Source organism: Chaetodon trifascialis, chromosome 8, assembly GCF_039877785.1.
Source record: "Chaetodon trifascialis isolate fChaTrf1 chromosome 8, fChaTrf1.hap1, whole genome shotgun sequence".
In the NCBI taxonomy this organism is placed as follows: Eukaryota; Metazoa; Chordata; class Actinopteri; order Chaetodontiformes; family Chaetodontidae; genus Chaetodon; species Chaetodon trifascialis.
The window spans coordinates 12,777,462-12,800,631 of record NC_092063.1 but is presented as its reverse complement, the minus strand read 5'-3'; the positions used below and the strand labels follow the sequence as shown (position 1 = coordinate 12,800,631).

Sequence of the window (23,170 nt, the reverse complement as noted above, 5' to 3'; positions counted from 1 at the left end):
GTGCACAGTTTCCCTCCACTCTGATTCACTGCTACAACTCTCCTCCTACACTCTTCGATCAGATCCTTGGACACATGCTACAGTATGTATGCTATGCATGCTGCTCTGACTCATACAGCCCCTATAATGCTGACTCAGACTGATCGTGTCATGTCACCCCTGCTTATGGTGCCTCTACCACCCCCTCTGCCCCTCTTTTCATCCCCCTTAAGCTCTGCCTTTCTCTCTGTTAACCTCTCTCTTCCACTCTATCCCATTACACTGCCCATTGCAATATCGCTGAACACCATCGTCATCCTTTAAAATACAGCGTTTGCCTTTATCCACTCACAGAAACTGGCATTTAGAGTTGCTTTTACACGAATGAAAAAAACACAGATTCATACAAACAAACAAACAAACAAACAAACAAACAAACAAGGGGAGATACACAACAACAGTCACACTAACAATATGAAGCAGAAAATATTAACCAATTAAAAGTGAACACAACGCTACACTCACCCCGTGCAAGCATCAGGATACAAAGCAGCAAGTGACTTTGTCTCCAATCTGTATGCTGCTGAGTGCGTCCGGCTGAGTCTCTGCCTTTGCTTCTGTCTACTTTTTCCTGGCGGGCCCCTGAGCTGTGAGCATGTGCATTTGTGTGTGTGTGTCTGTCTGTCTGTCTATCTGTCATTCCACTCCTCTATCACGTCATGCCGCTCTGCTGCTGCCGCAGTACGCCTGCAGCCATTTCCCCGCCCCTCTCTTCATTTTTTCCTCCTCTCATCACAATCCCTATCTCTCGCTTTCTCTCAGTAATGGACCTGTTGGCTGGCTCCCTCCCTCTCTGAGGTGAAATATAAGCCAAGCAAAAGCAGAGACAGGCTGGTCCATTAGCTGGATGAGTGTGGTTTGTGCGTGTGCGTGTCGGGCGGGAGGGGGGCGTACTCACACATGGCCTGGTCTGTATATTGTGAGTAATACATGGTAATTAAGCAGATGTAGCCACAAATGTGAAAAGCCCGAACCCATCATCCGGCTTTCAAAGTCTAATTGGCGGTCAAGGAAAGCAGGATGAAAAAAGGCAGGAAAAAAAACAGACTATGCTTAAGATAGATCCGCTGAGGACACATGAAAATCTGCACAAACGCACACGATCACACACATACAGTCTATATTCGTGTCTGTGCTCCTCACGCATGTCTGCATGAACAAGGATCCTGAAGGAGGAACAGCCCATCCATCGCTCCTCTAATTTCTCCCACACCTCTAATGAAAGAGGAAGAGACAGACTGAGGAAGAGAAATAAGGGAGATGCAAAAGGGGAGACAGGCTGGATGGAGGAATCAACATGTACACAGTAAACACTCGCGTCGCTCCCCAGCTGACAAATAGCGAGTAATGACATACGCAGTACATCCCAGACCTGACCTTGAACTCAGCTTTTTCTGTGTGTCTGTCTGCCTCCCCATCCTCATAAACCACACACTGTAAAAAAAACTCATCACATGCAGCCAGACCTCGCAAACATCTGATTTAGTGCACAAACACTGGAAAAAATATGGTTTAAGTGTGAGACACACTGCTGAGACCTTCAGCGCTGCTCTGTGTAATGACAGGGTGCCTCACAGATGGAGGTGTGAAACTGACTTGAAAGCTCCAAAGATGTTTCTGATCTGCTATTTTGACTACTGGATAACAGATTTTCCTGTCAATGTGCTTGTTTTGTGTTTAAGACAAAAGAAGCTTTTCCTCTGCGATTTGTTCTTGCGTCTTTTTCAGACCCTCTTCACTCCCTAGACACTTTCTGCCCTTCTCAGTCTCTCAGTCTCTCTCTCCATTTCTCCATCTATCCTCTCGTCTCATATTTCTGCTGTGCTGGCTTACAGTTTGACACACTGACATGAGGGACAGTGCTGAATATTTAATGAAGATTGTGATACACAAAAGGATCAGACCCATAAAATAAGTCTGTAATGGCCCCTTTTCACAGCATACATTTGGCAGTTATTTCAGAAAATGTCAACTTGTTCTCCTCTTCTCTCCTCTTGTGTTCAATCAATCATTGGACTGAACGGTCCGTACGGCTTTTCGCAGTCTTGATCTTGAAGTAAAGTACAGCCTAAGGGCTCTCTGCTTGATCACATATTGATCATGCATTGATTGGCTGTGCTAACACTGGACTTGGTCGGCAAGAGGCACATAAATAATTGAAAATGTGTCCCTCTCAAGCTGCAGTATGCAAATAAATACTGTACATCAACTGATCAACCATCCACATGATGAAGTGATAAATGCTATTAGGATACAGGCATGGCCTAACAAGCACAGCACCTCCCCCACACATACAGAACACATGTCCACTGTACACATACCCCCCCCTTTTTCCAACACACATGCACAGACCGCACAGTATGCCCTTCCTGCTGTAAACCACAGTCACTTCAAAGCTCACCTCCAAATACTCACATGAATGTCAAGGCAGCTCTTCTGTTTTTTCACTTCAACTCCCAACAGCAGATTAAAATGTGTGAAACTCAGACACAGCAAACACTCCAAAATCTGCCACAAGCACAAAACACACTCACATGATCTGTTGCTTTGTCTCACTGGCTCATGAAACGGGAAGTGACTTGTTACAGAGGGATTATGGGTAGGAGTGTGCAAGCGTCTGTGAAGAGTGTGTGTGTGTGTGTCATGGGGCGGGGGGTTAATGTCATAGCTAATCTTCTGATGTCCCTAAGGCCCTTTTCCCTATGAGACAGACCCTGACAGATGCTGCTGCAACAATGGGACACTTGTGTCACTGTCACCCAGAGGGGCATCTGGAGGGATGGAAGGGGGCTCACATATTGGCTGGAACGTGGGGCCTCAGATGTGTAGTTAAAAAAAAAACATACTAATCAACAACAAACAGAAAAACATGACACGCTCATGCAGCTTAGACGACGTTACCAGTCAAAGTTCGCACTAACATCCTGAGTTTGTTTCTATGCATGATGGTACCATGTGACTGCACTGTTAACACTAGATGGCATCAGAGTGTTAAATGTATGTGTGCTATGTACGATTAAAAAAGATATAACATTTGAAAGATTGCATATCACGAGGCCAGAAGTGTCAATGGTGCTGAAAGGAACCAGATGTGCTAAAAAAAATGACGCCATTAAAATTGATATGCGTTAACGCGATATTTTTGACAGCACTACTTTTAAGCATTTCAAATACACGAATATACAAACTCTTAAAGTATTTCTTAAAAATCAAGAGTCTTGGCTGATCACTTGGAATACATAGAGCACTGAACACAGGCACACAATATCACCACCCAGTCACTAAATGATATATATCTCCTGTTTTCAGCCATGCTAGCGGCACAGCTTGAGGGATGGCGATGTTGGTCCACAGTGAAATACACCTGCAACTACTGGATAGACTGCCACGACATTCTGTACATTCATGATCATCAAAGAATCGATCAAAGATCTTCACTTTTACTGTCGCACCACCACATGTTTGGCTACTATTAACTATTGGATGGATTGCCGTTTAAACTGGTACATATCCGGTATGTAAAGACCCCCGACTTCTAGCGCCATCATCAGGTCAAAATCTCAATTTGTCCAATACTTTGGCTTAGGAGACACTCATGTCTCTCATGAGTCATTTCCCTCCATTAATAGGTCATTCTCACTAAGGATGTCATGTTTTTATCAACCAATCACACCTTTTCAAAGTATTTGTAATAACTATTATTTTATTATTTTTGGTTCAGCACAACCTTAAACTGGCTATTTAACATATTAAAATAATTTTCATTTAGAACTAACCAATTGGACTGCATTTATGTAGCACTTTTCTGGTCTGCTGACCACTCAAAGCTCTTTACAAAACATGCCACATTCACCCCTTCACACACCCACTGATCGGTAGCAATTTGGGGTTCACTATGTTGCCCAAGGACACTTTAACATGCAGGCTGGAGGACGCAGGGGTTGAACTAGTTGCAGCCAGTCTGTACACAGGCAGAATCTGTTGACTGTCACCTTTAAAATATACCCTTTGAAAAAATGTAGCTGCCCTAGGCTAACACACACTCTTTCAGCATTTACAATACCTATACTGACAAGTTAAACCAGCTTGGGCGACTGGAAGCTGAAATTCCCACCCCCAACCCAATAACAGCACTGACAGCAACCGCAAGAAACAGAGCAGACTGTCACAGATCTTCACAGGTAAGCACAGCTGCAAGCTCTTTCTGACAATTACTCTTTCTTTTTCCATGTTGTTACTCTCCAGGTCCTGCATGAATCTTTCTCTCTACAGTAAAGTGTTAAGCTAAAGTCATGGTGAAAGTTGTCTTTTTTTCTTTTTTTTAAACTTTACTGTATTTGAATGATTGACTACAAAATGACAGCATAACAGGATGTTTAATGAAGATAACACCTCTTTCATCAGTCCCTGTTCATTTGTTTCTATGCATTATTGACTATGTTTAGCAAGTCTAAATCCTTTTTCTTTAAGTTTACCCTGTAGAAACTGTATTGTCCTACTCCTGGTGCTTGCAGGTTTCTTCTCATTAATCCATCACCTACATTATACAGTTTAACAATAGATTTTACTCAGAAAAAAAAAGAAGTTTACCAATTGAAAGGAACGTTTTTTTTTAAAGTTTAGAATTTTAAGAGAAACAGCATATCTAAATAATCAACCCAATGTTCAACTCAAATCTAATTCATCCATTATCCAAAGTCAAAAGCAGCACCTTGCAGACTGAGAAACACGTTTGCAAGCTAATGGTCAGATCCAGGCATGAGTCTCTGCTCCCTCCTGCCTGAGGGCCACTCACAAGAAAAGCTGCAATCCAGCATACCACTAAAATCGCAGCCCTGCACACAGACATGTTTCGAGTGAAGACTTGTTCGAACACTGGACTCTTACTTACAAACAGCAGATCTGTTTACAGCTTTTCCCATTTGCCCTATACCTCATTATAAGTCATTGTCTCTCAGATCGTCAGAACGGACCCTCCATTACGCTCAAGTCACTTCCTACAGAAATGGAAGAAAAAGAAGAAATTTCAACAAGTACCACAGGCGGTACATGTTTCTTTAATCTAATCTTTTCATTCATGGACAACTTACATTTCAGATAGATCTTACTTCATCTTCATGTTCTGCTCTTTGTGCTGTCTCAGAATGGAGAACAGTGTCAGATCCAAAACAAGCTTGTTGGCTTTTTTCACGAGAGCTTCTCCACAGCAGCAGACATTCAAGGAGTCTATTCCTCAGTGTGGACATCAGACAAGACAAAGAGGAGCAAGATCGAGCTTTAGTCGCATTCTACAAGAGAGACAACGTTCAGTGGACGTCACCGCTTCAATGCAAACTTCGAGGTAGTCACTGGCAAATAAAACTATGATTGAAAGTCACCAAACTGTTCAATTAAGTGATTTATGTAAAAAAACAAAATGTTTCTTCACAGGTGATGTTGCAACAGGAAGCGGGGTCAACCGTCACATGATGTCAACAGTAATTTTCAAGCTTATAAGTGGATTCCACATAAACTTAGGTTAGGCACAACAACATCAGCACAGAACAAAGTTGATTCAGGCTATTTACAGACGTCATGTATCTACAGACCTTCAAGCTACACTATAAAAAAATAAGGAAAAATTACAAGCTAAGCACACAACCCAAAGGTAAATGCCAAGTTATAATAATGATTAATAACAACAATCACTAACACTGCTTATCAGATATGAGGTAAGGTGAGCTGCGAGTGCTCTTATCAATTATTCTATATAACTCATACTAACTAATTCATTTGCATTCTCTGATTTATTTTCTTTTCAGTCATTAGTCTTGTGCTCTTCTCTTCTCTCTTCAACCTAATACCACTGAAGGAAGTACAGCCATCATTAAAATCTTCGAGGGTGAGCCCGATCACCTCATCCCATCAGTGTCAGATGAGCTGCTCGACAATAACATGTTCACGGTCGCAGGCCGGATGATTGGCCACACCTTCCTCCATTGTGGCCCGAGCCTCCCAGGACTTAGCCCAGCCATTATTCACGCTCTCTTTGGAGGTTCGTTGGAGACTACTCCTGTGACAATACAAGACTGCCCTGACCTCGACATCCGTGACACTATGAAAATGGTGAACATGAAAAATACAGAGGCAAATATTTTCTTAGAAAAGGATCAATCTATCATTCAATACAATGGACTCAGCATCATAAACCTGCAAGCAATGGCATTTATTCGATGCATGTGGCACCAGTAAAACATGCTTTTCATTCTGTTTTATTCTAGCTTGATGGAGATGTGGAATTAAAAGAAACGGACTCCATCTATCAGCTCTGCCTGTCATGGGACCAGCCAGCACCAAATGCCACCAACAGGAAATGGCTGTCTGAAAAGCTTCTCTTGCATGCAGTAATGTCAAAGTGTTTCTGTTTACTCTACTTCAGCTCCTCAACTCACGTTAATTTTCTCCACACTAGTACTGTACTGCCCCGTCATTAGATAACATACAATTTCATCATGTCCTTATAGACCTCCTGAAAATCAAACTGAATTACATGATGGCTACGTACATTATGATAATTCTGACTGAAAACTTCACAAGACAATGGGGCTGGTCCTCTTTGGAATCAGTTTCGAGCTCAAACATGAATGGCTAGCAAAAAGAAAACAAGCGTACCTATGTGTGTTTGCTGAACAGGTACGCTGGAGCTGCAGGCGCTGTGGAGGGGTGGGTGGAGACAGAGACGGGGACTGCTTAGATGCGTGCATACGACATGATGGCAAAAGTGTCAAGTGACATATAAACAAATGGGAAAAAAAAAAACTCTGCATGTGTTATTCTGATGAACTGAGATTAGATATTAAAGTTCAACCAATGCCTGAAGAGGAACTTTAAAAAGACAGCCAACAATGTAATGCAAAGGCCATGTTGTCACAGAGATACAGAGCTGAGATCTATCTGTCAGCAATTAAGGGATAAGTCTGTTTCCTTGGCAACTCAAGGAAGAAAAGTTAACAACATAAAAAAACTGCTACAACCCAAAGGGCACTGGTTGTTTTCCAGTTTCCACCCTCTGTTGGCACAACCATCAGACGCCCCTCTGCACTGACATCTGCAGCAGAATCCAACAATAAAACTTTCTCATTCAAAACCTGACTTCATCTGAAGCCAGAGTGTCTTTGAGTTTTTAAACTTTCCAAGCAGCATCACTCAGTAATGTCTCAGATTTTCCAAGAGCTATTTTTTTGGCATTGTAAGATAATGGACACATGAGGACATCTAATGATTGCTGGCGAGGTCCAAACATCTGGCTATGCTAATAACTTTTCCCTGCATCAAATTCATTAATTTCCACTTTAAAGCAACAGAGAGAAGAGATCTGATTAATCACTCTGTGTGTTGTGTTGTGCCTCCTGTGTTGCAGGTTATTGAGCGAACACGGTGTCAAATCGATCACTTCCGAAAAGGCTTACAAGAGACTGGGCTATGGCCACTTCTCGTTCATAGAAGAGATGTAATCCCCATCCTGTTTCCCAGAGTATCAGAAGCACAAGTCACACCTCAGGTACGGCAGTAAAGGCACATCTGACACTAGTCCACTGTTTCTCAATTCCGGTCTTGGGCCTCCCTGCCCTGCATGTTTTAGATGTTTCCCTCGTCCACCACACCTGATTCAAATGATCGGCTCGTCATCAAGCTCTGCAGTGGCCTGATAGCGAGCCACTCATTTGAATCAGGTGTGTTGCAGCAGGAAACATCTAAAACATGCGGGGCAGTGGGGTCCGAGGACTGGAATTGAGAAACACTGCACTAGTCCAATGCTGCAAATAACTGGCTCTAATTCACACTTGTGAGAAAGGACAAATGTACAAAAGAACAAAATAATGTTACCAATGGAATTCACTTTGATGAAACGTACAGTATTATTGGCCTATTCATTTTTTCTTCGCACAAACTTTACATAAGAGTTTACTGTTACTTTTTTAAATTGCACCAATGCCCAACATGATGAGGATCACAGATTATTTTTAACACAGCAGGAGTTACATGTGATTTCAGATGATTTTGGATTGCATCATATGGCCGTCGTCTATAACGGTCATCTTTGAGAGCTATAGAGACGAAGAAAAAGACGAGTCTGACAGCACAGATGTATGCCGAGTATCTGGTTACCTGAAAAGATTTATTGAAACTGGTAAGTAAGAGTATTGTCACTGTTTTTGTTTTTCTGAGCAGATTCTGTGTTGTCTGATCGGCTATTTTTTTAACGCAGCCTCTCCTGCTGAGCTAAAGAGTCTCATTAAGTTCTGGATAGGATGGGAGGTGCCAGCCACAGAGATGACGGTGGAAATAGTGGAGGCCATATTTCCAACAGCTTCAACCTGTTTTGAGAAGTTGAGGCTGCCGAGGCATTACACAGCATACAGCGCGTTTCATCAAGATTTATGTGCATGCATATCGATCAGCTGCAGTGGTTTTGGCTGCGTCTGAAGTGGACTGATGTTTTTACTTTAGATTCAACCTGTGGAACATGTGTGACTGTTAAAAGGTGTAAATAAAAGCTTTTCGACATATTTTTGTTTCTATATCACGTCGAACATTTCTTATTGAAATTCTTGATTTTCACTTGGTGAATTTGCAAAGGCTTTCCGGTCGGTGGAGCATGTGGTCACCAGGGCTGTAGCTAAGAATACACATCTTATTAACAAGGAGTGATAACCGCAATGATTAGACTGTACTTTCTATTGACGATTCACTTATCTACAACACAGAATATGCAGGCTGTTATTATAATCCTTTCTGCTATTATTATTATATCAATTTGTACAAACTAATTTGAATAGAGCTGAAACAGTATTTAAATGGTTAACTGACCATCCACAGATATCGTCTTTCTTATTCATGCAGTCTTCTTCCATTTCAAATTCTGGCAGCTTCACTATCTTTAAAGCTACATCACCACAGACGGTTCAGGCTCAGATTCAGGTGTGTTATGCTGGTAGCTTGAAGCAGATGTGAGTAGCAGGCTGCCATTTTTTTTTCCATTTTCAATCATTTAATCTTCAGCCCCTACCAACGCTGACTCAAGTGACATCACTTAAGGCAATTTATCAGATTTTATGCAGCTCTCTCTGGAGCCAAACAAAGCTTTCTAAAAACCTGTGAATGAACTCTGGTGTCATTTTTAGTCTTCTATGATAGATGACAGAATATTTGGGGTTTTTGACTATTTCCGTGGTAGATGTGTAGGTACATGTATGTGCACATACAAGTCATTATAAGGGGTCGCTATTGTATTGTATTGTATTGCTATTTGTAATTCTGATTCTGATAAAGGAATTCTGATATGCAGGGATTCTAGCTTTTGTACTGGTGACCAGTACCGACAATGACCACATGATGGCAGCAGAAGTCAATCATTGTATCCAGTCCTGCTTTCTCTGTTGGCATTAGCAAGCAGCTCCTCACCCCATTTCTATTAGAGCTTTCTCATCCATTAAGCAGATGAGCGACCTTTACCAGCTAGTCCCTAAAGGTCATTTAAGCTTGTGGTGATAAAGTGCAAAGACTGGAATCACTTTGAGATTGCATCCCGTTTACTGTGTAACAGGGAAAACAGCTGAGTACATTTGACTCTTCAGACTGATTATCTGTTAAAGGTTAAGCTTCAGACAGATAAAAATAAGACAGTGTGACAAATTTACTTGCTCATAAGATAAAACCACCCATAGTCAAACATCAGGAAGAATCTCAAAGGTCATTCGTGATACTTTGTGATGCAGTCACTTGGAAGGTTATGAGTGTGTACACTAGCTTTCATCCCAAAATTATTCTCCCAATATTTCTGTTAACTGTCCTGTTCTCATGTTTTGACAAGCAGGTAAGTTATCCCTCAACAGGAAATTTCAGGAATGGTATGATGCTTTACAGACAAATACACTAAAACTTCCAGTTTCGCAGGGCTGCATATGCATGTTGATTGTCATGTAAACCGGTCTTATTGTCCATATGAGGCTTCTATGACTTCATGTAAAATATAGTCTGCAACCAAAGAGAGACAGTTCAAGTAGAAAAGAGGAGGAAGTGTGTGGAATACCACAGGCATGTTTATATATGAGCCTACTTTTATTATTTTACCATTTAACAGCAGTTGAAATGTGGATGCTGTTGCACCACTCTCTAACTAACTCATACTTTTATTTTTCTGTGCTCACAAAGTGGACTTTGTACGTTTTCACTGTATTTCTGGCTCTAATTCTTAGTGGCTATGGGTACAAAATACTTGAACTGTAACATGGCAATACACAGCTTTTCAATCCAAGTTCCCTCCCCACTCAGTGCACTCTCTCTCTCTCACTAAACCAGGCAGTCACTCTGAAAAGTTTGCACACTGAAGCAGCAACAAAGGAAGCTCCTCCCTTTCAGCATATCTGAAACAGTGGGAGAGCACAGCAGCACATGCCAATAACTCTGTCTGGGTCTTCCTGTATCACTGGACTAACCAGGATTAGATCTTCCTCTTGGATTAGTAAAAGAAACTATTTTTTCCATTAAGACTATTAGTGCAACTCCTCCACAACTTTGGACTGCTGGTTTCCTGAACACACCCCAGTGCTGCACGCCACTCTGATCAGGGAGTCAAACTTCAATCTGTCCATCATCGCGGACTGACTGCACCTACTAACTGCAGGTATGTAATGTCGATATACTGCAGACTGCCTATGCTTCCTGCTTTCTGTTTGCGTCTCATTGTGTTTAACTTCCTACTCTTTCTGCCCATTCATGTCACAATGTAACTTCATTTTCTATTGAGCTCTGGTGCAAGTCAGGCCAGAGGAGACTCCATTGTTTGAACAGCTATCATGCATTAGAGTTTGCAGAGTGGTATCAAAGCATGCAGTTAAACATTAACACCATAATGGAACATTAATGTACAAGAAAATCTAATTCAGTAGGCAAAGATGTTTATGCTCTCTGGTGCGGGCAACAAGTGTAGAAGCTGAGACAGAGTAGTAGACAACTCCGACTGATGTCAATCTCAGCCGACATCACAAGGATGTCACATGGAGTCACATCCACTTCACGACCGGACTTCCAACTTTGTACTTTTGTTTACAGTCCTGAAGTCCTTACCTCACACTCAATCTGCTTGTTTGAGCATTCCTGCATAATTGCATGTCTCTTCATGTCTAAACCACAGACTGTACAAAAAGGAGTGAACGTAGCCTGCGAGTCTCTAAAATGAAGCCAATGCGGAAATGCCTTAAATCTGCATCCTTTATAATTACCAGCAGGGGACAACTCCACAGGTTGCAAAGAGATGACCGATCGTACAGAAGTCTGTGAGAAAATGAACATACGTTTCAATTAATTTATCACCTGAGGAAACATTTTCCTATTGAGTTTAAGGGCTCAATCACCTGTTTCAAGTCTTCTCAATATGATGTTCATTTTGTAAATTATGGTCCCATTAAGAGTAACAGAGACAGTAAAGCAGGGTATACTTTAAGGCATAGCAGAACAGAGGTGAAATAATGTGCACCCATGGCACTGTGCACATTTAAATAACAATTAACATGTTTTTGGGTGTTGTCCTTGTTTTTGTTCACTTAGCCTTCGCTATACCAGTATAGCTGGATGCACATAGTGTCTTCAGGTTCTCAGTCAGATCCACCCCTCGCTCCTCCCTCTTGTCCACATATGGTCACTTCTGAATCCAAAAAACTAAGAACTAAAATGCCAAACTTGAGGCTTCAAATCGGTTGTTCATAAACCAGTGGGAGACATCACCGTGGACAGGTCCACTTCTTTTACACTCTGTGGTCTAAACTTACAGAGCCACCTCGTGTGAATACTCCTTGCTATTTACATTCCTCACTGTGGCCACACTGACGACTGTCAAATCTGTCGGTCTTGTCACGACCTGTCTGTCCTGTCAGACTCAGAGCAGGCCTGCACATGCGTGTCTGTACAAATCGAAATAAATATTCATTACCTTAACCAAAATGCTTCATCATATTCCTCACCTTCTGCTTCACATACATGGTCCAGGAGCTGGGAGTTGGAGTCATCTTCACCTCATGACACTGAGCTCATGTATAAGCTTCTGTCCTCTTTTTCTGCTCCTCACTGTTTGTCTTAGCTCCAGAATTGCTGTAAAATGACATTAAAGAGTAAGAAAGTTATTTGAGACTTGTGATTTACCACTTCAAGTCATATTTTCCACGCTGGGCTGCTAGAAAGTTGAAAATAATATTTATTATATTTTTCTACCAATGCCTGGTACAAAAATATTCATTTCTGCTTTTACTGGCACTCTTGTGGTTTCCAGGACTGCAGAATATACACACTGCGCACCTTTACATGAAAATAACCCTGAAAATGCCTCTTGGTGTCTCTGTGGCGGCTAATATGAATTCTTTCCAGCTGAACATTAATAATCAAGGCCTTTCACTTTCCTCACATGCTATACTTCTCCTGCTGTTTCCTTGAGCTTCAGCTCAGTCTTCTGTGGTTGTGCTGGTCTTTCATGTTACATTTTTGTCATGTTTTGACGGTTGACATCTGTTGGAGTGCTTAGAAATAAAGCCATAGACTCAACGATTCAGTAAAAACAACCAACTGATGTTAGTTTAACTGGCTTTACACTAAATAGCTTGCCTGGGTAGTATAACTTTTTATGTAATAGACAATGTGCAATATACATGAATACATCAGCTCTTATTGTATAATATAAATGATTCATATAAAACTCTAACATATACAGTATGTAAACTGAATGTACATCTCCAAGTATGATATTTTCCATCCATTCTAGTTAGATCCTGGAAAACATTTAGAGAAAACTGCAGAACTTTTCCTTCACAGTCAATTATTCCCACATTTCTTTTAAGATTTCACTGTCTGGCCTTTGAATAACCCCCAGAAATTTCAGTCAATGCCTATAATGACGGAAAGTCAAATGGCAGCAGGAGCCAGACACAAACCGCCCCACCCATTACTTCACTGTGAGCTAATGCGGGATTTAATATTACTCAGTGAGCTCATATTCACATTAAGCAAGATTCTGGTGGCTGCAGTAAAGAAGTTATGTTTAATTTTGTGGTGTTGTATTTAAAGAAAGTGAGAGAGACTTCTGGTAAGGCCAGGCTTCTGTGAGTGACTCACATGATAAAACATTTCATTTCCTATTTTGATTTCCTTAAAAAACAAAGTGTGTGCGAGGGTGATAAGAAACGGCTAAACAGCTCCATCCTCTGATCATGAGAAAAAGCAGCTGACCCAGGTGGCATTTAGGCTGCTTCTTCAACATATTTCCTGCAGAGTAGAACAAACCTACAACTCAGATTAAGACACACAGTCTGCAGAAGTGATGCAGACAGACAGGGAGGGAGTAGATGGTGTGAGTCAGGGGCAGTGAGGTGGGAGGGTTTACACAGTCAGGAATGTGGATGTGGATACGCCAGAATTAACTGGGAGGGTCAAGCTGTGAAACACACTGGGTAGAAACAGGCAAGGTGCCAGAGTCTTTCACATCCCACCAACTTAAACTCCTCAGAAAGTTACTTTTTCACATTACTTCCATGCTAGTTGTCTCAGGTTTTCCAGAAAACTTTCATCTGGAGCAGATTAACAAAAAAGAGAAAGCACTCTTGTATTTTCTGGCTTGCTGGTCCTTTACAGAAGCCACACAGAACTGGCAGGAGTGAAATTGCACTCTCTGGGCCTGGCCTGGAATGACAAAGCCAAAATTACAGGCAGCTAAATATAAATCTTTAAAACACATTTCTTACAACACAAACGCTTGTAAATGTGTTTGCATGACGGTTGTGTGAAGGAATTTATTAGTTCTTTGATCCATTTGTTTTTCCAAATTACAGGCCTTTAAAGCAGGTCAGGAAAATAACGTTTAACGTGCATTCCCTTCTCGTCATGGCCTCTGTCTCTCCTAGATTTTTCCTATTTTCTGTATTCTAATTCATCGTTAGTTATTTCTCTCTGAAACATAGACACTCACTCTCTCTGGGTCTTTGTTAACATGCTGTATCTTTGCTTCTGGAGAATTGAGTTGTGGGGAACAAAAATAAAAAGCTGAAAGTTCTTTATATATCACAGTCACCACAGTCTGTGTGTATCTGTGTTCATGCTGAATGCATGCTATAGGATGCCATTAGGAGGAGGAAACAAGTGTGGCCGCTGTCTGAAGACGGTTTACTTTGCAGAAGAGGTACTTTGTGATGGGCGGAGCTTCCACAAGTCCTGTTTCCTGTGCAGTGAGTAAACTCTTTGCTGCTTCCTTTCATTGTCAGTGTGGAAAACACGGAACTTCTGACCAATGTCACTTGTCCCTCAACAACAACTTCCTGTTTCATGGTGAAACATCAAAATTCATTGCACCACCACGGCAACGCTGTTCAATGACAACAAGCGTCACATCATCAGGGTCTTAAGGCCTCTCAGACCAGAATTCAGGTGGATCTGGTCAACCTGTTAGTGGGAACACACCAATGTATCAAACATGTAATTTCGTGTTGCTGGTAGGTGATCTGGTACATTTTCTAGGAGGACTTGGTTACAGTCCGACATCTGCAAATGGCAAAAACTGCACAAATATTGGCACAATCAATCAAAAATAGCTAAATTCCTGTTTACGTTTAGGGTGTGGCTCGAAGAGGCTTTTTTTGTACGGCTGGACATAATACATGTGCCTACCAAATCTGATATATCTAGGTGAAACGTACCACAAGGGCTACTTTGTGGAAACTTTGTAGAGCATCCACATCCATGTGCAAGACCCAGAACATATCAACATTTTTTTTACATTTGTGCAGTGTTTCGTACATTTTCAAGCACCTTTAGCACTGACTGGTGCAAGGACACCATTGTTGCATTTCAAATGCTATAATGTTTATAAGCATGAAAACTTATATCTTTTTGTTGATTTGCTACGGATCCATAGCATCACATCACATGTTCTATATTTGGCAGTTACCCTTGGACATGACAAAAGTACACCAGCAATACAACATAATCTACCTACACGTACATCAGTGTGAGGGTAGACATTTTTTCTGTACATCCTGAAATCATAAACAAGCATCATAGCTGTTAAAAATAAATAGCAAAGAAATTCATTGAAAAAATAAATGAACAAAGTCTTTCTCTTCCTCAACTTGAAAAATATGGTTCATGGAGTTCTGAGTTATTTGTGTTCCTGTGTTGTAATCAAACATTCCTGTAATGGAATTTAGATGAGAACATTTTTCTTCAATAGAACTGTTCCATAAAAGGAAACAGTCAGGAGCCTATCTAAACACATGAACGTGTTCAAAAACATGTGCAGATATGCAAAACAATAATATATATTGTATGTGTGTGTGTTTGTGTGTGAATGTGTCTGTGCAGTGGTGTGTAGGAAGAACTTGGACAGCACAACAGTTGCTGTTCATACGGATGAAATTTACTGCAAGGCGTGCTACAGCAAGAAGTATGGACCAAAAGGCTACGGTTATGGGCAGGGGGCAGGGACCCTGAGCATGGACAAGGGAGAGTCCCTGGGTATTACACATGAAGAGTGAGTAGCACACAAACACACACATTCGGGTCTCTTTTCAAAGCCCTATATCCACATTTTCTGATTCTCTCCATCAGACCTGCTCCTCATCGTCCCACCAGCAACCCACACCCATCCAAGCTGGCTCAGAGGTTTGGAGGGTCAGACACATGCCCTCGCTGTGGCAAGGCTGTCTATGCTGCTGAGAAAGTGATTGGAGCTGGAAGTGTAAGAAAAAACACACGCATGCACACATGCACATGCTTGCAAAAGCACACCCCTTTTCAAATGGATCTCCTGTTTATTTACAGGCATGGCATAAGAATGGATGCTTCACCTGTGCCACATGTAAGAAGAGCCTTGAGTCAACCACACTAGCAGACAAGGATGGAGAAATCTACTGCAAGGGTAAACCACTGTCCTCACTTCCCATAGAAGACTGAGTTCAAACTCAGTCGTTATACAGTCACACAGAAACCTTCACAAGCCTTCTTCAACACATATTAATCTGTTCATACCAGACTGCTGTCACGGGGTAATGTCTGGTTATAACAATCAAGAAGACAGGTCTGCGACTATTATTCCATACAAACCCCCTAAACCATATAAATATACCACCCCTAATATAATCACAGTTTCTTAAGCAAACAGTTCATTGCTTTAATTTATGATCAGGAGGCTTCAGTGTTGTGGCCAAAAAGATATCAATTATAAGGTACTAGTTATCCTGTAGTAGTTTTAGTGTACAGCAGTCTTGTGTCAGGAGGTAGAGTGGGTTGACTGCTGATCGCAGGTTTGGCAGTTTGATCCCCACCTGTCCTTAGGCAGGACAATGAGTTCCAGGTTACTGGCCAACCACTGGGGATGCACAACTCAAAACATTCCTAATTGCCCATACCAAGCCTGGACAAATGGGAAGGGTTGTGTCAGAAAATCAGATATTCACGCTGGGTTGGGCTGGACCCAGTTTGCCAGCTACATGAAAACAGATGATCCAATGTGTCAAAGGGAAGCTGAAAGGAGAAGTAGTCTTGTGTCAGACCTGTTTTAACGTGGGTCCAGAGTGGTGAAGCCAGGCAGGACGACCCGCATTAATCCATACAGGCTGCATTTGTCTAAAAGAGATATGATAACGGTGATGCATCATACAGAAGTAACACAATGTACACACAAGACAGCAAGAGCAAATTGCACATCATTAATTGGGGGAAAATGATCAGATATAAAATCCAAATTTCCAGTTTTAAATACTGTATTTTGTTAGTGGCCTTTAAGTGGATGACTGAGTTGTAATAGACACAAGAATGCAGCAGAGGGCTCCCTAACACACAGAAAGACATCAAGAAACACAACACAATTGTCAGGAACAAATCAAGTTTGTTATGATTGTTCAACTCTATCCTTTAGAGTTTTTGTATATACTGAATAGCCAACATGCTGATTGTTTTTCTTAACGCTCCACAGACCAGAATGACCTAACATTGCTAAGGTATTCACAGAGCATGCAGCTCTGCTACTATCTGACAATAACAGCAGTTCTGTTAAATGTTTAGCATTTTATCAGGGGCCTTTGACCATCTTGCAGAAGTGCCATAGGCAGTAACAAAATCTTAACACAAGTGGACAGCTGGACACCTTGGACAAATATATGATAGACAAGGGTGTGAATGGCAACGTGTCTTGGCTGTCCACTTGTGATCGGATCACCCCAGACGCATGTTAATGGCAGGTGTGAACAGGGTCTGGGACACTTCAGGGAGCCCTCATTAGTGGTATTATTTACACCTGTCCTTTCCTGCTTTAACAAATCACAATTTCTGCTGTGGAAAGGGTCTATTACCTTCCCAGAATGATAAAAAGTCTCCAAATCCCAATATTTCTACAGACTCTTCTCCTTTGCTGGAAGTACACTAAGCTAACCATACATCAAGAAGAGGCCGTGACATCCACACAATACCTTCACAGACTGTGAAAATACTGGATTTAAATGTTAGTTTTGCCACAGGCAAGTATGTTAACTTTAAAGTAGACAATGGACATCTGAGTAATGTCAGAAATACCCTTAAAGGTGCAACCTGTAACAGCTCACATAGTGATGTCCTGTGGTGACAAAGGGGAAAGTGTACCAGCACACATTACAAACAATGACTGCTGCTAGCAATGTGAATGACAGACCCAGTTTTTGCCTGTCTGTTTTATCATTATACTTGAGTAAAGACATTTTTGACATGTCAATGCATGAAAAGCACAGGTGTAATAAATAACATAAATACTGGCTACACTCCATTTAGCCTAAAGGTAAGCTAGTTCCAGGGTTAGCACTGCATATACTGGAGAGGCTTCCTGGGGGACTTAATGGACCCATAGTTAATGTTCGTAGTAACACTACCACCTGTGCTTTTCCTGCTCCAAGTCAAAATGTCTGCTGTGAAAGGGTCTTTCTTTAATTCAAGAATCCTCAAAGGTCCTTCTGTCAAAGTTTTGTCATTGTGGAAAAATGAATATGCGTTAGCTAACACGTTTCCCATATTGTATCTTTCAAGGAAGTAAAGATAGCCAACTTAGCTAACATTAGCCTGTGTCACAGAGTTCACAACATTCATATAAATTTATATATCTTTTTAAAATTAGCATCCTGCAGCAAGCTATATCTTATAATACATTCATGGTTATACAGATGTCTTCTGCCTAACGTTGCCCTGAAAGACAAAAAGTTTGCAAAGGGAGTAGACAAACTTTCAAGTGCAAAGTTATGTTAGCGTGATGTTTAAGTCACGTATTAGAAGAGGCCACCAGAGGAGAGCAGCACCATGTGTGAAAATAATGGGTTTCAAATGTTGTTTTACCCTGGGTAGACATTTTAGCATTCTGGTCAGAAACTAGATACTTTTAAGACTCTGGTCATAACTTTATAACCTGCTGCTACATAACGGGTATTAAAAAATGTCTGCTAACGTCCCATACGGGGCTAACGTTGATACTTTTAGCTAGCATAGCTTTGACTCGAATGCTAAGACATGTGAAGCTCAAAATGTGGTTATCTGCGGGATATCATGGTGGTACCTTAACGTGTTTTTTTTTTTTTTTTTGACAATACCTTTCTTTCCAACAGGTTGTTACGGCAAACACTTTGGTCCCAAGGGATTTGGGTATGGACTTGGTGCCGGGGCGCTGGCGCACACTCAGTAAAGACCACTGATCTCGTCATCAACAGGTTTCCAGAATGCTGCACTACTGTGTTCATCCTGCAGGGGGCAGACTGCTGCCAGTAAACGTGCAGACACACATAAACTGCACAGTGGATATATTAACACCACCAATTACATATAGGTCAAAAGTGATTACTAGTGCTGTTATTAAATCTTGATACATAACCCACACTTAGTACTGAAACATTACCTATCTGTTTAATGCTGCATTGCTCATTTGCACTTTGCTGAATTTTATCACCCTCCCCTTGAGGCTGTTGACTGAAGTCTCAGAAATAGTCTATACAATAGAGTAAATGCTGCTTGTTTGTATGTTGTGCTTTCCAACAGCATGATAATAAATGAAATGGAAAGATAATGATTTCAGTGCCAGTTTTTCTTGTTTGCTGCAAAAATTATATACCGTAAGAACCTGCGAGTGAAACTGTGTGTGTGTCTGTGTGTAAGGAATAGGGAAGTGAAACAGTTCGGAGGGTGACGTTCTGTGTTTAAGTATCAAGAAATGACACATGTTCATTGTATCCATTCCTCTCATAACATTACAGTGACACATCCCAGTGCTGAGATGATAAGTCCAGTAGCCTAGCTTCACTACGCCCACAAAACTCATCTGTCACATTAGACCCATGTTCCCATCAAGGATGAGAAGAATGACAAAAAAATATTTTTTTTTTAACTGCCATAATTAAGCTTCCCCTCCTGAGTGTAATTACAGTACAGTGACATGAATCCTCAGAGGAAGCAGCAGAGCTTTGAAGTTTGTTATGAAAATCTAACCAGTTCCTCCGCTTAATTTTACTGTAGGCCTGATCATTACATTCAGTTGGCTTTCACTGGTTCCAGACACACCTACTATTATTTCAGGATGCTTGTAGTAAATATTGTGTAAATACAGTATAACGTCTATAATGTATAAAATAAATATATCAGAAGTGGGATTGCTCCAGCACTACCATGCAACTAGAATAAAATTGAAATTATTTCTTTAAAAAAAAAAGTAATTGATTGATTAGGTATCACTTTGTATCTGCTCAATAAAAACATTTCTTTTTTGCACTTTGTCTCACACACTTACACATTACATTTCACGTCTTTATCCACCCTTTGCCTCACACTCACATTCCAGCTCTCACAGAGAGACAAGAAACAGCAGTTTGTTATAAACACTTTTTGGAACTTCAAAGTGCGGCTAAACTTAATTTAACTCAGTAATATTTAACACTGACAAGTACGCTGCAGGTTTTTCTAAATAACTGCACTGTGACCTAAGTGGGAGGTGGCTAAACCCACCTACCTGTATTTCTGTTAACAGAGACTACAGTGGGTGACTACTGTAAAATCCAACTGTCTACTTACACTCACTGACTCAGATACTTCTCTCTCTCTCTCTCTCTCTCTCTCTCTCTCTCTCTCTCTCTCTCTCTCTCTCTCTCTCTCTCTCTCTCTCTCTCACTCACACACACACACACACACACACACACACACACACACACACACACACACACACACACACACACACACTGGCAGGGAATCTCATAAACAACGCGGATCTCCTCCTGCCGTCAAGAGGAGGCGGGGTGCCGGAGGAGGAGAAGGTTCACAGAGCAGTCGGGCATGTTCAAACATATCCAGGCAGACCAGCCTACCAACATCCACGACGTGCTGTCATTACGCACGGACTGGATTTATACACAGACTGTATGAGAGTTTTGCATTAGCTATTTATTACTAGTGTCATAGCTCAAACCGATATGTTTTCCTGAGGGACACTTGACACCGTTATAGTAGTCTAACATAATGCTTATTTAATGGATATATACTAAGACGCACAACTGCTGGAGACTTTCAAAGCTTCGGCTCTGTCTGAAGACTTGGGCTCAGCGTGGCCATGTCTCTGCCGGCCAAAGTGATGAGAGATGGGCTGCTGGAGAAGCGCAGCAGTGGGCTCCTCCAGCTGTGGAAGAAGAAGCGCTGCGTGCTTACAGAGGAAGGGCTGCGCTTGCACAACTGCAAAGGCGGCGGCGGGGATGCTCCGAGCCCGGCGTGGAGCTCCAAAGCCAAGGAGCTCCGCTTTGAGCGCATGGCCACGGTGGACTGCGTGGAGTACAAGCGAGGGCTGGTGTACTTCACCGTGGTCATGGCTACGGGGAAGGAGATTGACTTTCGGTGTCCGCAGGACGGCACGGCGTGGAACGCGGAGATCGCTTTGGCACTGGTGCGCTTTAAGAACCTGCAGGCCGTGCAGACGGGGCGGAAGAGGCACCTGTCCAGTTCACACCTGGGCAGCACTGGGGAGGATGAGGAGCTCTGACATAGAAAAGGTAAGCCTTCCCCAGTTGGAGGTGAAATAGACCGGGGCCAGTACATCTGAGAGGGTTCTTGGGTTTATTATCTAAGCTTAAATGTTAACTTATTTTGGGTTCGTGGACAGTGTGGCACCGCATTCGCGTGTCAGCCTCTACTAATGCCAACGTTGTGTCACAGTCAAAACATCACATTAACACCTCAAGGGTAAAGATATACATGCCATAAATTGCCGTCTTTTCCCCCTCACAGCCAGAGCTTCTCAATCATTTGCCATCAAAGCTCCAAAAAGTCCAACCAGAGCAGCCGCTGACTCAACTGTTAATCTCCCCCTCTGTGGTTGATGGAGTGCTAATTCTAACAAACTGGTGCTTTGATTGGATGGAATGAAAACATCCAGACTCATGGGGATGAGGTGGCACATGGCTGGGAAGCACTTAAGCCTCAAGCTGAGCTCGTGCTAAAGGTTATTTACAAGTACCACTTCAGTGTTTGGATGTTCCACTGTGGAGTGAAAGTCATGTCAGTTTTTCCTCACTGTGGTCATCGGCCTTGAATGCACCACAGTCTCCTTAGAACACAAACCCACTCTCACTTGAGGACATAATTACGATGCAATGTGAGCCTCCAAAATAACATCTGCCTGCCTGCCTCTCCCTCACTCGGCAGCCAAGTATTTTTAAACACACACACACACACACACACACACACACACACACACACACACACACACACACACACACACACACACACACATACAGCCTTCTCTTATGTTTTAAACTGACATAAAGACATTTGGGGTGACCAGAGTCTCACATCGTTCCAGCTTGTCCACACTCAGGACATAATCAGTTCCATCACATGACGACAGTGTCATTTACTGAAACTGGTCACTGAAATCTCAAATGTTCATGAACTGAGTCTGTAAGTCTGAACTATGAGCTCACAGTCCAGGAATCCACAGCGATGCTTCCTTAAGAGAGCGGTAGTCAAGTGCCCAAATTAACTTAGCAGCCGTGGTAACAGTGTAATGTAACTCACTACAAATGCACGTTGTGGAACACCATCAGCTGCCCCAGTAACAACTGAATATTAAAAATCTGCTTTTCTTTTTCCAGTATTTCTACTTCTTGGTGGGTGAACCAGTCAGAGTGGAGGGGCACCAGATCCAGCAGCTTGATTCTGTGGTGCACAGCATAGTGGGATGTACAGAACAGCCATCAATGACTATTAAAGGGGATTAAAGGACTGAGAGCAAGCGTCACAGACACACTTCTTGTCTTCCTGCATGAGTTTATTCACGCTGTCATACAAAGCCAAGGAATCTGATATGGGCCTACTGTAAGCATGGATGGAAGTGTTTTCTTTGTCCTGACCTCATTGCTTGAGGTCACTGAGGAGACCACTGCATAAGGAAAAGACGGCATTGTATGGACTGAAACTGAGGAGCTTGGACCCTGTTTACTCTCCTTGTGCCTTGATGTTTCAAAAATGTCCTATATTCTGGACCTAATTTTACAATGTTTTCTTAATGTGCTGACACAGGCGACACTTTGTCTCTTCTTGCTTTGATGGAAACACATGGCTGTTTAACTGGCTTTGAAAATGTTTGTCATAGACTGCAGAGATCTGCACGTTTTTCTATAGCTGAAGATGAAGAATACTATTTTGCTCATATTCATTGCACTTTGTACTCTACTGTATATAGCTGACTGTATTTGCTGAAACTATGTACAGTATTAAACTCTTAAAAAGATGAAATAAATTTTTGTCAGGAATCCTGAAGTGCTGAAATATTTCACTTGAGTTTCTGTTTTTGAAATATGCTTAAGTTCTCTACACTGGAATAGATCATGTCTCTTGGAGCAAAACAGTCAGCTGCAATTTATTTTAGGTTCAGACCATTAATTGCTAAGCTCATCTGTTTCCAGTTGTGGTGTAACCTTACTGTTATAGCCTCTGGAAAACATACACACAGCCCAGACACACACACACACACACACACACACACACACACACACACACACACTGTGGCATTGCTCTCTTGCTCTTGCGTGTATGCTGAAGTTGGGACACCTTTTGTTCTCAG

The 23,170-nt window shown here is 41.9% G+C and overlaps 2 protein-coding genes across 2 annotated transcripts; both read left to right on the top strand.

The window, feature by feature from the left end:
• Positions 1–10,449: 10,449 nt before the first annotated feature.
• On the top strand, positions 10,450–19,127 carry csrp1a (cysteine and glycine-rich protein 1a). The gene is made up of 6 exons (XM_070968289.1): positions 10,450–10,705; positions 14,179–14,288; positions 15,421–15,589; positions 15,667–15,796; positions 15,880–15,976; positions 18,681–19,127. The coding sequence occupies exons 2-6, from the start codon at positions 14,180–14,182 to the stop codon at positions 18,755–18,757; spliced, it is 582 nt and encodes a 193-aa protein (XP_070824390.1). The 5' UTR covers positions 10,450–10,705; position 14,179; the 3' UTR covers positions 18,758–19,127.
• A 1,274-nt stretch (positions 19,128–20,401) lies between these two features.
• phlda3 (pleckstrin homology-like domain, family A, member 3) lies at positions 20,402–22,864 on the top strand. The gene is made up of 2 exons (XM_070968290.1): positions 20,402–21,098; positions 22,200–22,864. Exon 1 carries the CDS (start codon positions 20,666–20,668, stop codon positions 21,086–21,088), a length of 423 nt encoding a protein of 140 aa, XP_070824391.1. The 5' UTR covers positions 20,402–20,665; the 3' UTR covers positions 21,089–21,098; positions 22,200–22,864.
• The last annotated feature ends 306 nt before the right edge of the window (positions 22,865–23,170 follow it).

Coding starts and splice junctions, on each gene's coding strand:
- csrp1a (XM_070968289.1), top strand. CDS start 14,180: ATGCCATTAGGAGGAGGAAACAAGTGTGGCCGCTGTCTGAAGACGGTT. Junction 15,590..15,666: donor CTGGGTATTACACATGAAGA/GTGAGTAGCACA, acceptor TCTCTCCATCAG/ACCTGCTCCTCATCGTCCCA. Junction 15,977..18,680: donor TGGAGAAATCTACTGCAAGG/GTAAACCACTGT, acceptor TCTTTCCAACAG/GTTGTTACGGCAAACACTTT.
- phlda3 (XM_070968290.1), top strand. CDS start 20,666: ATGTCTCTGCCGGCCAAAGTGATGAGAGATGGGCTGCTGGAGAAGCGC.